Raw genomic sequence first — 11,918 nt, 5'->3', positions numbered from 1 at the left:
CTATTGCCTCTATCTACTCTATCCTCATGAGTGCACCTCCGCAATTTTCTCTAACCTCTCATCCTCCTCCCTCACAGCCCTCTCCCACACCTCCTGTACCTGGACGACACCATTAGCCCTCGTCATCACCGTATACTACCTCAGACCAGAGAAAAACATACATCATACCCATAAACCCATCCAAACCCAGCCTCCTCTCCCCACTTTGCTCTAACGGAATACTGAACCGCCTCATCAAAGCCCAGACGCAGTTCCTCCATTCGCGCATCAGACTCTCGGAACCTATCCAGGATATCATATAACGCGTTGTAGTGCGGCGAGCGGACGCGGTCGTAGAGGTCTAGAGCGTTGGAAAGTGGAAGACCCCGTTCGTATGCCCATGCGAGCGCGCGCGAGAGGACGAAGCTGTCTTCAAAGGCGAAGGCTGCACCGGCTCCTGTTGTGTAGACGGGGTCAGGGTTAGCTGGTTGAGTTGGTGGGACGTGTCACATAAAGCTAGGGCTAATATGGGCTGGGCTGGGTCGGTTACCGAAAGCTCCGGATAATGCTGTAGGTCATATTAGCTGGGTTTCTTTAGGTGCTTTGATAATGGTTCAAGTAAGACATACGATGAGACGCATCCCCAATCAACGCAACCGAACCCCTCGCCACGATCTTCTCTAACCGCGCCCCAGCAGAGAGCGGAAATCGCTGGATCTCCGTTGCATGGCTGAGGGTTTCCTGTACCATAGGGCCGAAGTCCTAGCACACCCATTAACCCTAACATCAGTCATGTCATCTTATAAGTGTATATCAGCGTACCTTCCACGGCCTCATAAACTCCTCCCTCTGCACGACCTTCTCCCCCCAACTTTCACTCTCAGGCTTCTCCACCGCAGCCATACACGTAAGCTCATATAACCCATGCCTCAGATTACACGTGTAAACCCACTCATTCGGTCCATGCCAGAAGGTCACTGCGTCCGGGAAGCCATCGAAAGCCAGGAGTTTCTCGGCGGGGATCAGGCCGCGGTAGGCTGTTTTCCCCGTGTAGAGCAGTCCGTAGTCCGGGAACGCGAATTGGCGTACGGCGGAGCGCACTCCATCCGCGCCAATGAGAAGGTCGACGGTTTTAGTATGGCCGTTTGAGAAGTGCAGTGTTAGAGGTGGAGATTTTGTGACGGCGTTGTCATGTTGCTCCTCAGTAACCCGAACAAGACGCGAACTCAACCGAATTGGAACCTCCACATTAACCAGTAGAGCCCTCTGCAGAACCGAGCGGAGCGCACGCGCATGGAGATGAGCCGGCACCGTCCCATCCTGCCCAAGGCTAGCCAGCAACTCCCCCGTCCGCCCATTCCGATGCTGCACGGCATGCCCATCAGCAGCTCTGAAAATCGTGTTTGCGTCGATATCCTTGGATACATTGAGGGCGTCCAGCATGCGCCAGGTATTCGGTTGGATGTTCAGGCCTGTCCCGATCTCGCGGAGGACGCTGGCTTGCTCGTAGATTGTTATTTGGGCGGAGGGGAGGGTTTGCTGCAGGGCGATTGCGGCGCTGAGGCCTGCGGGGCCGGCGCCGATTATGGCGATGCGGAGGGGGGATGAAGGCTCTGGCATCGGAGGGCGGGTTGCATTGGATATGGATATGGGAGGGTCTGAGGCCGGGGGGAGATTAGGAGTGAGGTGAAAAGGTTGGGACTTGGGATGGGTGGTTTTGGAGTAGATGTAGGAAGACGGGTGAGGGGTTGTGGGTTGCGCAATCGGCTCTCACAGATGTTGAGATGATGGATGTAGCACCCGTCTTGCGCAACATGCATGCGTTGTCTGTAATGTAGTTCGTCGCACCTTAGTTAAAGGGGGAAATTTGTGGAAGCCCTAATTGTTGCTTTCTACAAAGCCTACACCAAGTCAAGACCCCTAACCTCAGCTGTTGTGGGCATACGGGGTAGCCTAGTGGTGATGGCCGATGCTACAAGGTAGGAATCACTAGGCGATCATGCCAGCATTATCAATGAAATAGGGCAAGGTGATGGAGCTCTGTTAATCATACGGACACAGTCAATGCGAATAACATCTCATCCCACGCTAGCACAGTTCTTAAACCACCCTTCCATGACTACCTCCTGTTCAATCCTCATCGAACCATTACTTCAGTCGTCTACTCCTTATGAGTGGCAGACACCTGCTGCTTCTCAGTAGTAATTAGCTCTTCGCCACGAGTGACATGGTTGGCTCCACCGAACAGCGCATCGATTTCTTCCAAAGGAACCTGCTTGGTCTCGGGGATGAAGAACCAGACAAAGATCGCAAGCAGGAAGTTGATACCCGCAAACATGTAGAACGCGTAGAAACCGCAGTTATCCAGGAAGATGGGGAAAAACTGCTGGAAGATGGCGTTGGCGACGTTCTGTGTCTGAGAGGCCATGCCGACGGCTTGGGCTCGGACGTTCATGGAGAAGATCTCGGACGTCCAGATCCAGACTGTCGCACCCCAAGATGGTTTGTCTGACGAAGTTAGTATGGGAGTCAAGGAGCATGGTTGTCGGACTTACAGAAGAAAATAAACAAGAACAGTAAGAACACGATGGATATGCCAACCGGCGTACTCTTCGTGTCGTTCGGAGATGGTGTTTCGGTTTCAACAGCAGAGACGATGATCATGCAAATACCCATGCCGATGCCTCCGACAATCAGCAAGAACTTACGTCCGAACCGATCGATGATCCACACCGCGTTTAGCGTGAAGATGATACCAAAAGTCGCGTTGAGGGCGTTAATGAGGGCAATCTGGCTGGCGCTGGGGAAGACCTTCTGGTAGATCTTGGTCGAGTAGGAGTTCAAGCTTCCCTGTCCAGTAATCTGCTGACCAGCGTTGATGATCAGGGCAAGAACCATACGCTTGCGCAGAGACTTGTCCTTCCAGAGGGCCGAGTAGTTGCTAGAGATGGCTTCCTTTTCATATTCGAGGGCTTCACGGATCCTCAGCAGCTCATCCTCCACCTCCTGCTCGGTCTCTCGAACCTTAGAAAGGGCAGCACGAGCTTTCTCAATGTTGTTTCCACGTTGAATGTACCTGCTTGCGTCAGTTTGTGCTAGATCGTAGGTACAAAAAATCTCACCATCGTGGACTGCCGGGAATGGTTGGCAGCAAGATAAGAATAAGAGTAGGCATGAGAAGCTGGAAAATCACGACCATCTTCCAGTCCCACTCTCCTAGGTTCTCCTTGTGGTTGGTGCAGCCATAGTTCACCCAGAAGCAGATGAAAGAGCCCACGGAGTAGAACATTTGCCAGAATGTCATGATCTTTCCTCGAATCTCCGGGGGCGCAAGTTCACCGATGTAGATTGGTCCGGATGCTGAACGAGTTTGTCAGCTTGGCCCATAATGCTCAGTCTCAGAGAATGACTTACTCAGTGCAATACCCTGGCCGATACCGATAATGGTTCGCCCGGCAATGAAGCAGCCAATATTGTGCCGAGGAGCCCACGTCTGCATGAAGGTAGACGCGATAACGAGAACACAACCAATGCCCATGCCGATCTTACGGCCCAAAAAGTCTGCACACGGTCCACCCAGGAAGAAACCACCGAAGATGGCACCCACTGTATAAGCTGTGTTCACCGCACCGATCGTGTTTGCGTCCGGGTTATCGAAGTACGCGACCCAGTTGTCGGAACCTTGGACGGAGTTGTATACGGAGGCATCGTAGCCGTAAAGCACCATGCACGATGCTGCGACAAGGGAGATATACCTAAGATTGCATCGTCAGTTCTCCTCGTTACGCATGTTAGGCTTCAGACGAACCAGTTGAAAGCTCTCTTGGAGCCAAGGAGATTAAAGCCCATCCTGATGCTTATTTGCAGCCCTCAGCTGCTTGACCAGCAAATACAGAGAAAAGGCAAGGGACCCGAATGCTTGACTGACTGCCCAGAGCGGCCCAGGAAAACCAAGAGATAAGGAGAACGCGTGAACGGTTCGAGGATCTGGTGGCACTTCAGCTGGTATATATAGAGCAAGCGTCCGAACACGGGAACAGAAACCCCAGCAGTAGGATCCAGAATTTAGATTAACCGTCTGGACCATTCCAGCAATTCCAACCCCGGACAGCGATAAGAGACGCCCACGGGGAAGTCTCGTGGTGGGACCGACCATGCTCACACAAGCCTCTCCTAAGCCAGCTCCAAGCTGCCCTCTGCCCTAGTGGCGGACTAGGCTCTCGGTGGCCAACTGGAGGCTGCATTGCGGCCTCGCTTCGCGATCCTGGCTGGGGGCCGGGGAAGTCTGGGGTCGACATTCGAGGAATTTCTCCGCGGGGCCAGGTGGTGATCTTGCGATTCCACGAATCACCGGCAGACCGTCTCGCAGGACAAATTAAAATGCTCCACCAATCGAGTCATTTGCCCAGGCGAATCAGCCCATCAATATCAACCTGATTCTGTTGTTGACTCGGTGAGCGTTCTTGCTGCAGGGCCAAGTGGAGAGTCGGTCTGGAGTCGGTCAGAGTGGGTTGTCTGGGGAACTGGGTCTGTCGGGGTCTGGGGGTGGAGGAAGAGGAGTCTTTAAGACTCGGTCACGGGACAACGCACATGTCAGCCCCGGGCCTTTTTCTCTCCCTCTCCGGCTTCCTTCCTCCGACTCAGTGCCCAGGATGGAACCCTTACAGAAGCCAGACAGGTGGGTGTCCCCCAATGGTCTGATCCTCGTGTGTTCGTTGGCTAACCTTGACACTGCTGCAGGATTGGCCAGCAGAGATTGAGCCTCGCTGCGCGAAATGCAATGGATCTGCTTATCAAAAGCGTACCTTGCAGTCTGCCGCCAACTGCGTAAAATTGTCTTTTGAGTGGCTTCTTTCTCCAGACACTCACTTGAGTACACTCATTCTATGTGCTCAAATCCTCTGCCAATCACCACTTACGGCCAGGGTCCGCTCGGACAGACACCCTCCTCCCCCTACAATCCCCCGGAAGGCCGATGTCTGATCTCATGATGCCACAAGAAGACCAATGGGCGTGCTCAATAACCGAGTTGCCCCTGACCCTGTTGAAGAACGGGGGTATACTCCCTGGGCAAGTACAAAGATCTCCTGCAGGTCTATTCACCCGATGCTGTTTGCCTGCAGGGGGAACTTGGCTGTTCAATTCGATTGCCTGTAAATGGCGGACTTTCCATCAGATGCTCTCACATTAATATACTGCTTCAGGGATCGGCAACGGAGCTCTTCGAAGCGGGTTATGTGATGCCAAATCATGGGATGCCTTTGAGAAGCACATATAAAGCTCAGCATGTCGAGGCTGTCGAAGTCCTATCAGCAACAACATTTCTACTGACAACAAGGTAGCGTACGGAAGCTGCCGACCCTGGTCTGGTCATCATGAAGTGGTACCTAAGCCTGCTTTCTCTTTCGTGTCTATTACTACCTGCCAATGCCCGCGAGAAGTTCAACTTCAACCAGAATTGGAAAGTTCATGTCGGCGATCCTGAGGGAGCACAGACGCCCACTTTTGATGATAGCGACTGGGAAGATGTCACCACTCCCTATGCTTGGAACGAGGACGATGCATTCCGCGTGAGCATTGCCAATCTCTCTACCGGCATTGCGTGGTACCGGAAGCACTTTGAACTCCCAAAGGCGACAAAGGGGGATAAAATCTTCCTCAAATTTGAAGGTATTCGACATGCGGGCGAGTTCTATCTCAACGACAAATGGATCGGCCGCAGCGAGAATGGAGTCATGGCATTCGGGTTCGATATCACCGACACTGTGGCCTATAATGGCACGAATGTACTGGCCGCACGTATCAACAACGACTGGGCTTATCGTGAGATCGGGACAAACACCCCTTACCAGTGGAATGACAAAAACTTCTATGCCAACTATGGAGGAATCAACAAGAATGTCTTCTTGCATGTCACAGACCGAGTCTACCAAACCCTTCCATTGTACTCCAACTTGAACACCACTGGAGTTTACATATACGCGCAAGATATCAACGTGCCTGACAAGTCGGCCACTGTGACAGCCGAGGTCGAAGTGCGGAATGAGTACAAGACGTCCAAGACCTTCAGGTACCAGGTCGAGATCGAAAGCTGGGAAGGTGATCTCATCCATACTATCAAAGGCGACTCCTACACTCTGAAGGCAAATGAAACCAAGGTCATCAGTGCCTCTGCGGACCTTAAAGGACTCGAGTTCTGGAGTTGGGGCTACGGATATCTGTATAATGTCCGTACTTCCCTTATCTCTGATGGTAAGGCCATTGATACTGTCAGCACGACCACAGGCTTCCGGAAGACCGAGTTTGATAATGGCATGTTCAGACTCAATGACCGCGCCCTGCATCTCAAGGGCTACGCCCAGCGTACCACGAACGAATGGCCAGCACTAGGCTCTGCGGTTCCCCCATGGCTGTCGGACTTTTCTAACGAGCTCGTCCTTGCCAGCAACGGCAACCTTATCCGTTGGATGCATGTCACTCCTTGGAAACAGGATGTCGAGTCGTTGGATCGCCTAGGTATCCTCCAGGCTCTGCCAGCAGGCGACTCTGAAGCAGACAGGGATGATAGACGATGGGATCTACGTGTTGAGCTCATGCGTGATGCAATAATCTACAACCGCAACAACCCCAGTGTCGTCTTTTACGAGGCTGGTAACGCTGAGATCTCGGAAGAGCATATGGCGGAGATGAAAGAGCTTAGGGATACCTACGACTCCCATGGTGGACGAGCCGCGGGATGCCGGGAAATGCTGGCCAGCGAGATTGCTGAATACGGAGGCGAGATGCTGTATATCAACAAAGGCGCTCGCATTCCGTTCTGGCAGATGGAGTACAGTCGTGACGAAGGACTGCGCAAGTACTGGGACGATTATTCCCCACCTTACCATTTGGACGGGGATGGACCGCTGCATAACGGAGACGATGCCAGTAGTTATAACCGCAACCAAGATTCCCATGCCATCGAGGATGTTGAACAGTGGTTCGACTACTACGAGCAACGACCAGGCACCAGCACTCGAGTCAATGCCGGTGGGGTGAACATTGTCTTTTCGGACTCAAACACTCACCACAGGGGTGCCGAAAACTATCGTCGCTCTGGCGAAGTCGATGCCGTCCGATTGCCAAAGGAAGGATGGTACGCCCACCAAGTTATGTGGAACAACTGGGTCGATATCGAAAAGGTCTCTGGCCATATCATCGGACACTGGAATTACAACGACACGACCGTCAAGGACGTATACGTTGTTTCCACCGCAGAGAAAGTCGAGCTAAGCCTCAACGGCAACTCTCTAGGCCGGGGAGATCAGACCACCAGGTTCCTTTTCACCTTCTCCAACGTCACCTGGGAGGCCGGTACGCTCAGCGCCTACGGATACACAGGCGACGAGAAGACTCTCCTCGACGAGAAGAAAACAAGCGGAGCCCCAGCTGCTATTCGACTAACTCCACGGACAGCACCAGACGGGTTCATCGCCAACGGCGCAGACATCGCACTCGTCGATGTTGAGGTAGTAGACAAAACTGGCCAACGGGTCCCCATCGCCCTCAACGAAATCGACTTCACCCTTTCCGGCGCAGCAGCCTGGCGCGGAGGCATCGCCCAAGGGCCCGACAACTACATCCTCTCGCAAACCCTCCCCGTGGAAAACGGCGTGAACCGCGTGCTGCTCCGCTCCACCACGAAAGCAGGCAAGGTCACCCTGCAAGCCAAATCCGACGGCCTGAAATCAGCCTCCATTACCCTGCGAACCAAGTCCATCTCGGTAGACCACGGTCTAAGCACATTCATCCCGGGAACGGACCTACAGCCTAACTTGTCACGAGGGCCCACGCCAGCAGGCGAGTCCTACATCGTCAGCCGTCACGCCGTGGAAATCCGCAACGTAACAGCCGGGTCAGCGGAAGCCAACGCAACGGCCTCGATCGACGACAACGAGGACACGACCTGGCGGAGTGACTCGAACCAGGAGACTGCGTGGATCGAATACACCTGGGCTGAGCCGATGAACGTTTCGCAGCTGGTGATGAAGCTGCGCAACTTTCGGTCTGAGCAGTATCCGATTGTCGTTAGTGTGGACAACACCACAGTTTTTGAGGGCACGACGCCGGTATCGCTGGGTTATGTGACGCTTGATCTTAATGCGACGGTTGGTGAGAGTTTGAGGATTGCTATGGACGAGGAGGATGACTTGGGGATTGTGGAGGCGGAGATCTATACGCCGGCTTGAGACTCTATCCCCGTTCTATTTCTATAGTCTAGGAACGCCGCTGCCTTTCTTGATTGGTTCAGCTCTCGTGTGTCGTGGTTAATAGTACCATGTGGTTGCTTACTGTGCGTAAGATACCTAACTATGGGGAGAAAGTAAGATAAACCAAGAACGTTAGAAGCAGTATTCAACTCCCAAATGCCTGGAAAAGAATCCTACTGTATATCTACCAACACGTGACGTCTTTGGCTGTTAACATCCTCTGCGATATTCCTTCCCAAAACACCAACGTCTGACCCAGAACCCTTAATCAATAACCCGTCCTTCTCAAGCTCTTTGAGAGACGGCCGAACTCTCTGAACTAGACTAGAGATCCCATGGCCATGGTACAACAGATGCCTGCCGCGGAGAATTGACTGCCCGGCTTGCCATCTGTGCATGGCGAACTCTCTATCGGGTGCTCTCCCGCGCAGCCAACTTGGGACCTACCTACCCAAGAAGAGCCTGGAGTAACACCTCAAGATATGGACGGAGTACACGGAGTCGACGGTCTACCATATACTCTTGTTCCAGAGTACGTACCAGCCCTTAGGGAACTTCTACAAGCCGCATACCCCTACATCTCCACGTGTCTTGTAATACATTCACAGACAGACCAAAGTGGTCGAAAGCGAGCAAAAGCACCATGAAGACTTTGAACTCATGCAGCGCCGAGAACCGCAGGCCATGTATTCGGTTATCTCCTCGGTAGCGAGCCATGATCTGATCTCAAACTCGGCAAAATCTAAAACCCCCAACCCCCTAACTCCAATCGAGACGAGACCTAAGGCAGACAGATTCCCAAACATAACAAACCCACCGCACATCATATCACATCCACAGACACTCAGTCGTTTGCTTGACCTCGCAGGATAAATGCGTATTTCCAGTCATCTGCGTCCCACGTTGTATGGCGCGCAACCTCTGCAACCAGCGCATGGAACAGGCTGAATTTGTCATCGGAGAGCGCAAGGAACCAGTGCGCATGGCGCACCCCGTCCCGATCGGTCTGCATCGACATGAGCAATTCCTGCGCCACAGGCCCGTCGCGTTGGGCTATCGCCTTGCTCGCTGTCCCTGCAAAATACAGAAGATAAAATAGAAGGTCCTCTGCAAGGGCGTAGGGTAATTCATCGGTGAGCTGGATCGCCGGGACAGGTCGTTGTGATTTTCGCGAAAACGGCACCTGGAGAGACGCGCATGGGTTAGCCATAATTACCCAACCGCAACGGCAATATGATGCACTCAGAGGACAGAGAGGGGTACTCCACAAAGCGCTTTGGCATGAACTTGATCAAGATGCCAGTCGCGAGCTGGCGGATAGTGTTCTGGTTGATTTTTGCATAATCCAGAGCCGTGAGGGCGTTGGTGGTGAGGAATCTGACGGCCCTCTGGTCGTCCGGTTCCGCATGCGTCCCTTGTCCCGGAGCATCTTCAACGTAAAGTTCGAGACGCTGGGTATGTATTTCAGTAGGTACTTCCGGCATAGATGGTGATTGTCGAAGGGGAAACGCACTTCAGGCGCATCTGCCTCGGGTAAGTATTAGACAACGGCTAGCTGGCCACGATTGTAATATTCAAAGTCATAAGCTCTGTGATTCCCCTTATACTACTAAGAACTGTTCGTGCCGTTCTCTTCAGGGTTGCATTAGTTGGTTGATCCATAATATCGGATATCAAGAGGATGGTGAGTGATAAATGGATTGTGGTGGGTATAGGAAGGGGTTGAGTTGAAGAAGGATCTTGGCCTAGTATCTTGGGGATTCTAGGTATATCGCCTGTGGCGTCTTTGCGCTGTTTGGGCTTTGTCTACTGATTAACGACCTTTATTCGCAGATGGATAATTCTGGGAGCTAAAAAGAAAGATAGTGGTGAAACATGACTGCTCCCAGCGGCAGAGAAGGTAGTATATGCCCCAGTAAGACTCAACAACCTTATGTGGACTGTGCATCACGCCAGAGCATTCTTCCTCTCTCATGCCAGGATGGTCCGAAGAGGGACCGCCTTACCCAGCGCATTAGGTCATGAATCAGAATTATGATACCAGAGAAGCAAACACAACAGACTTACAACCAGGACGGATTGAAAAGAATGAACGACAGTCCCGGTGGTCGTCGTTAGACGACTACAGCTACAACTCCCCCCTTGCGACTAACAGAGGACGAAGCCTCGCCATGAACTCCATGGGGGTCTCTTCAGTATCATCCTGGAAGGCGTCAAGGATGGGTCGGAACTCTGGTTTGAGAGTGTTGCGGAGAGCACGCAGTCGCTCCCCTGAGAGACTCCCTCTTATCAACCAATTGCATTTTTTCTGGTGACAGAGCCCTTTATATCCCTTATCTTTCAGGTAACGAAGATGCAACCACATCATAGCCTCCACAAGAGCAGTATTTGTGAGGGTCTTGACGGGATCCACGTCGGTCCAGGGGCCCGAAGGGCCCTTAGCGTCTGCTGCCTGGGGAGGAAGGCGCGCAGCGTCGTTGGTAAGGATGAATGTCGGGTCGTCGGGTGCCATGGAGTCAAGCGTCAGAGGAGGGAGAGTCCACAGAAGTCGGGATTATTTGTGTAGCGATAGGACTGTGAATTTGGAGCAGGTATATTGTGTCTCGATGTGGAAGTGGGCGTCGGCAAGCTCGTGTATGTTGTTATAAGCAAGTAAGGGAACGAATTCCGTCAAGAGATGCGGGATATCCGGCTCAAGGTACTTGAAATACCGGAGGTCCTTAAGTTCCACGCATTGGGCATCGCCACAGTAGGTGAATCCGTTGTCGATAAGTGCGCGAATAGCAGTTTCGAGCTGGGGCAGAGGTTAGCGGTGTTAGCGACGCTGAGGGGATGCATGCATAACTATCAGGGATAACAAAGTCAATTTCCTATAGCTATCATCAGCATTAGAATAAATCAGTGGGAAAAGGGAGACTTTTTACTGGAAATCGCTGGCTAAGGCTGTACAGATTTATTGCCCACCACCCAAAGAGAAGGTTGGGGACCCGAGCTGCGTTCAGGATCCTTGCAGCATCAGCTAGAACTGATTAGCACCAATCGACCACGATGAATCGGCAAGTTGTTACCTGCAGGCAAAACACCAGCCCGGTATCTGAGCCCAGACATAACTGTGTGAAGTGGCCACGAAGTTCGCTGACGCTCTTTCGGAAAAGAAGAAATCCTGGACTGCTGGGAGGGACCAAGATATAGATTTCGAGAACCTCCTGATTTGAATCTTCAATCTGATCTACCTTAGAGACAAAAATCTGCTGAATAGATCACATCACCAGACCCGGATCATCTTGAAGAAACCTAAAGCTGCCACGGTTGAGCCAGCCATTGAGAACCAAAAGCGCACAATGCTCGTGCCTAGCAGGGTTTCAGAGATAATGAATGGACCTTCAGGGCTTGGTACTGCAACACGGGATTACCATATATCGGTGGTCCGCTTGTCGCAGACGTTGCGCAGGATGGAATGGCTAAGGGAAGGAGATGTTGTCCGATGGTTATTCACATGGATCGTTCTCATTGAGCCGGCCGAGGTCCTTGTTCGCTCGAAACTGTCGGGGTAACAGTCTGTCACAACAATCTGTGACTTGTTCATTCTTGCCATTGCTGCGTCTTGTATTAGATCCTCATTATCCAGCATGGTCCATCGTTCTAGGGTCAGGTGGCTCCAGCCTGAGGTGGAAGGTAAACACGAAACAC

General features: G+C 52.5%; 6 protein-coding genes across 6 annotated transcripts; 1 reads left to right on the top strand and 5 right to left on the bottom strand.

The window, feature by feature from the left end:
• Positions 1–24: 24 nt before the first annotated feature.
• On the bottom strand, positions 25–1,599 carry BDW74DRAFT_183651 (FAD-dependent oxidoreductase; the record flags this gene model as incomplete). The annotated part of the gene is made up of 5 exons (XM_073730573.1): positions 25–99; positions 162–463; positions 530–547; positions 609–741; positions 802–1,599. The coding sequence occupies 5 exons, from the start codon at positions 1,597–1,599 to the stop codon at positions 25–27; spliced, it is 1,326 nt and encodes a 441-aa protein (XP_073578271.1).
• A 370-nt stretch (positions 1,600–1,969) lies between these two features.
• Positions 1,970–4,470, bottom strand: BDW74DRAFT_163360 (putative MFS sugar transporter). The gene is made up of 5 exons (XM_073726092.1): positions 3,788–4,470; positions 3,394–3,734; positions 3,102–3,339; positions 2,535–3,055; positions 1,970–2,487 (listed from the first exon to the last, which is right to left on the bottom strand). Exons 1-5 carry the CDS (start codon positions 3,826–3,828, stop codon positions 2,141–2,143), a joined length of 1,488 nt encoding a protein of 495 aa, XP_073578270.1. The 5' UTR covers positions 3,829–4,470; the 3' UTR covers positions 1,970–2,140.
• A 499-nt stretch (positions 4,471–4,969) lies between these two features.
• Positions 4,970–8,207, top strand: BDW74DRAFT_183649 (putative cell-associated beta-galactosidase; the record flags this gene model as incomplete). The annotated part of the gene is made up of 2 exons (XM_073730572.1): positions 4,970–5,053; positions 5,322–8,207. The coding sequence occupies 2 exons, from the start codon at positions 4,970–4,972 to the stop codon at positions 8,205–8,207; spliced, it is 2,970 nt and encodes a 989-aa protein (XP_073578269.1).
• Positions 8,208–9,072: 865 nt separating this feature from the next.
• Positions 9,073–9,712, bottom strand: BDW74DRAFT_183648 (uncharacterized protein; the record flags this gene model as incomplete). The annotated part of the gene is made up of 2 exons (XM_073730571.1): positions 9,073–9,411; positions 9,497–9,712. 2 exons carry the CDS (start codon positions 9,710–9,712, stop codon positions 9,073–9,075), a joined length of 555 nt encoding a protein of 184 aa, XP_073578268.1.
• A 644-nt stretch (positions 9,713–10,356) lies between these two features.
• On the bottom strand, positions 10,357–10,740 carry BDW74DRAFT_183647 (uncharacterized protein; the record flags this gene model as incomplete). Its single annotated transcript, XM_073730570.1, has 1 exon — positions 10,357–10,740. One exon carries the CDS (start codon positions 10,738–10,740, stop codon positions 10,357–10,359), a length of 384 nt encoding a protein of 127 aa, XP_073578267.1.
• Positions 10,741–10,782: 42 nt separating this feature from the next.
• Positions 10,783–11,336, bottom strand: BDW74DRAFT_183646 (uncharacterized protein; the record flags this gene model as incomplete). The annotated part of the gene is made up of 4 exons (XM_073730569.1): positions 10,783–11,022; positions 11,087–11,098; positions 11,153–11,247; positions 11,297–11,336. 4 exons carry the CDS (start codon positions 11,334–11,336, stop codon positions 10,783–10,785), a joined length of 387 nt encoding a protein of 128 aa, XP_073578266.1.
• Positions 11,337–11,918: the final 582 nt, after the last annotated feature.

The sequence above is a fragment of the Aspergillus multicolor genome (assembly GCF_047715735.1).
Source record: "Aspergillus multicolor strain CBS 133.54 unplaced genomic scaffold BDW74scaffold_48, whole genome shotgun sequence".
NCBI lineage: Eukaryota > Fungi > Ascomycota > Eurotiomycetes > Eurotiales > Aspergillaceae > Aspergillus > Aspergillus multicolor.
This window is presented reverse-complemented; position numbering and strand designations above follow the sequence as displayed.

Coding starts and splice junctions, on each gene's coding strand:
- BDW74DRAFT_163360 (XM_073726092.1), bottom strand. CDS start 3,828: ATGGGCTTTAATCTCCTTGGCTCCAAGAGAGCTTTCAACTG. Junction 3,735..3,787: donor TCCAAGAGAGCTTTCAACTG/GTTCGTCTGAAG, acceptor ATGCAATCTTAG/GTATATCTCCCTTGTCGCAG. Junction 2,488..2,534: donor GTTCTTGTTTATTTTCTTCT/GTAAGTCCGACA, acceptor TAACTTCGTCAG/ACAAACCATCTTGGGGTGCG.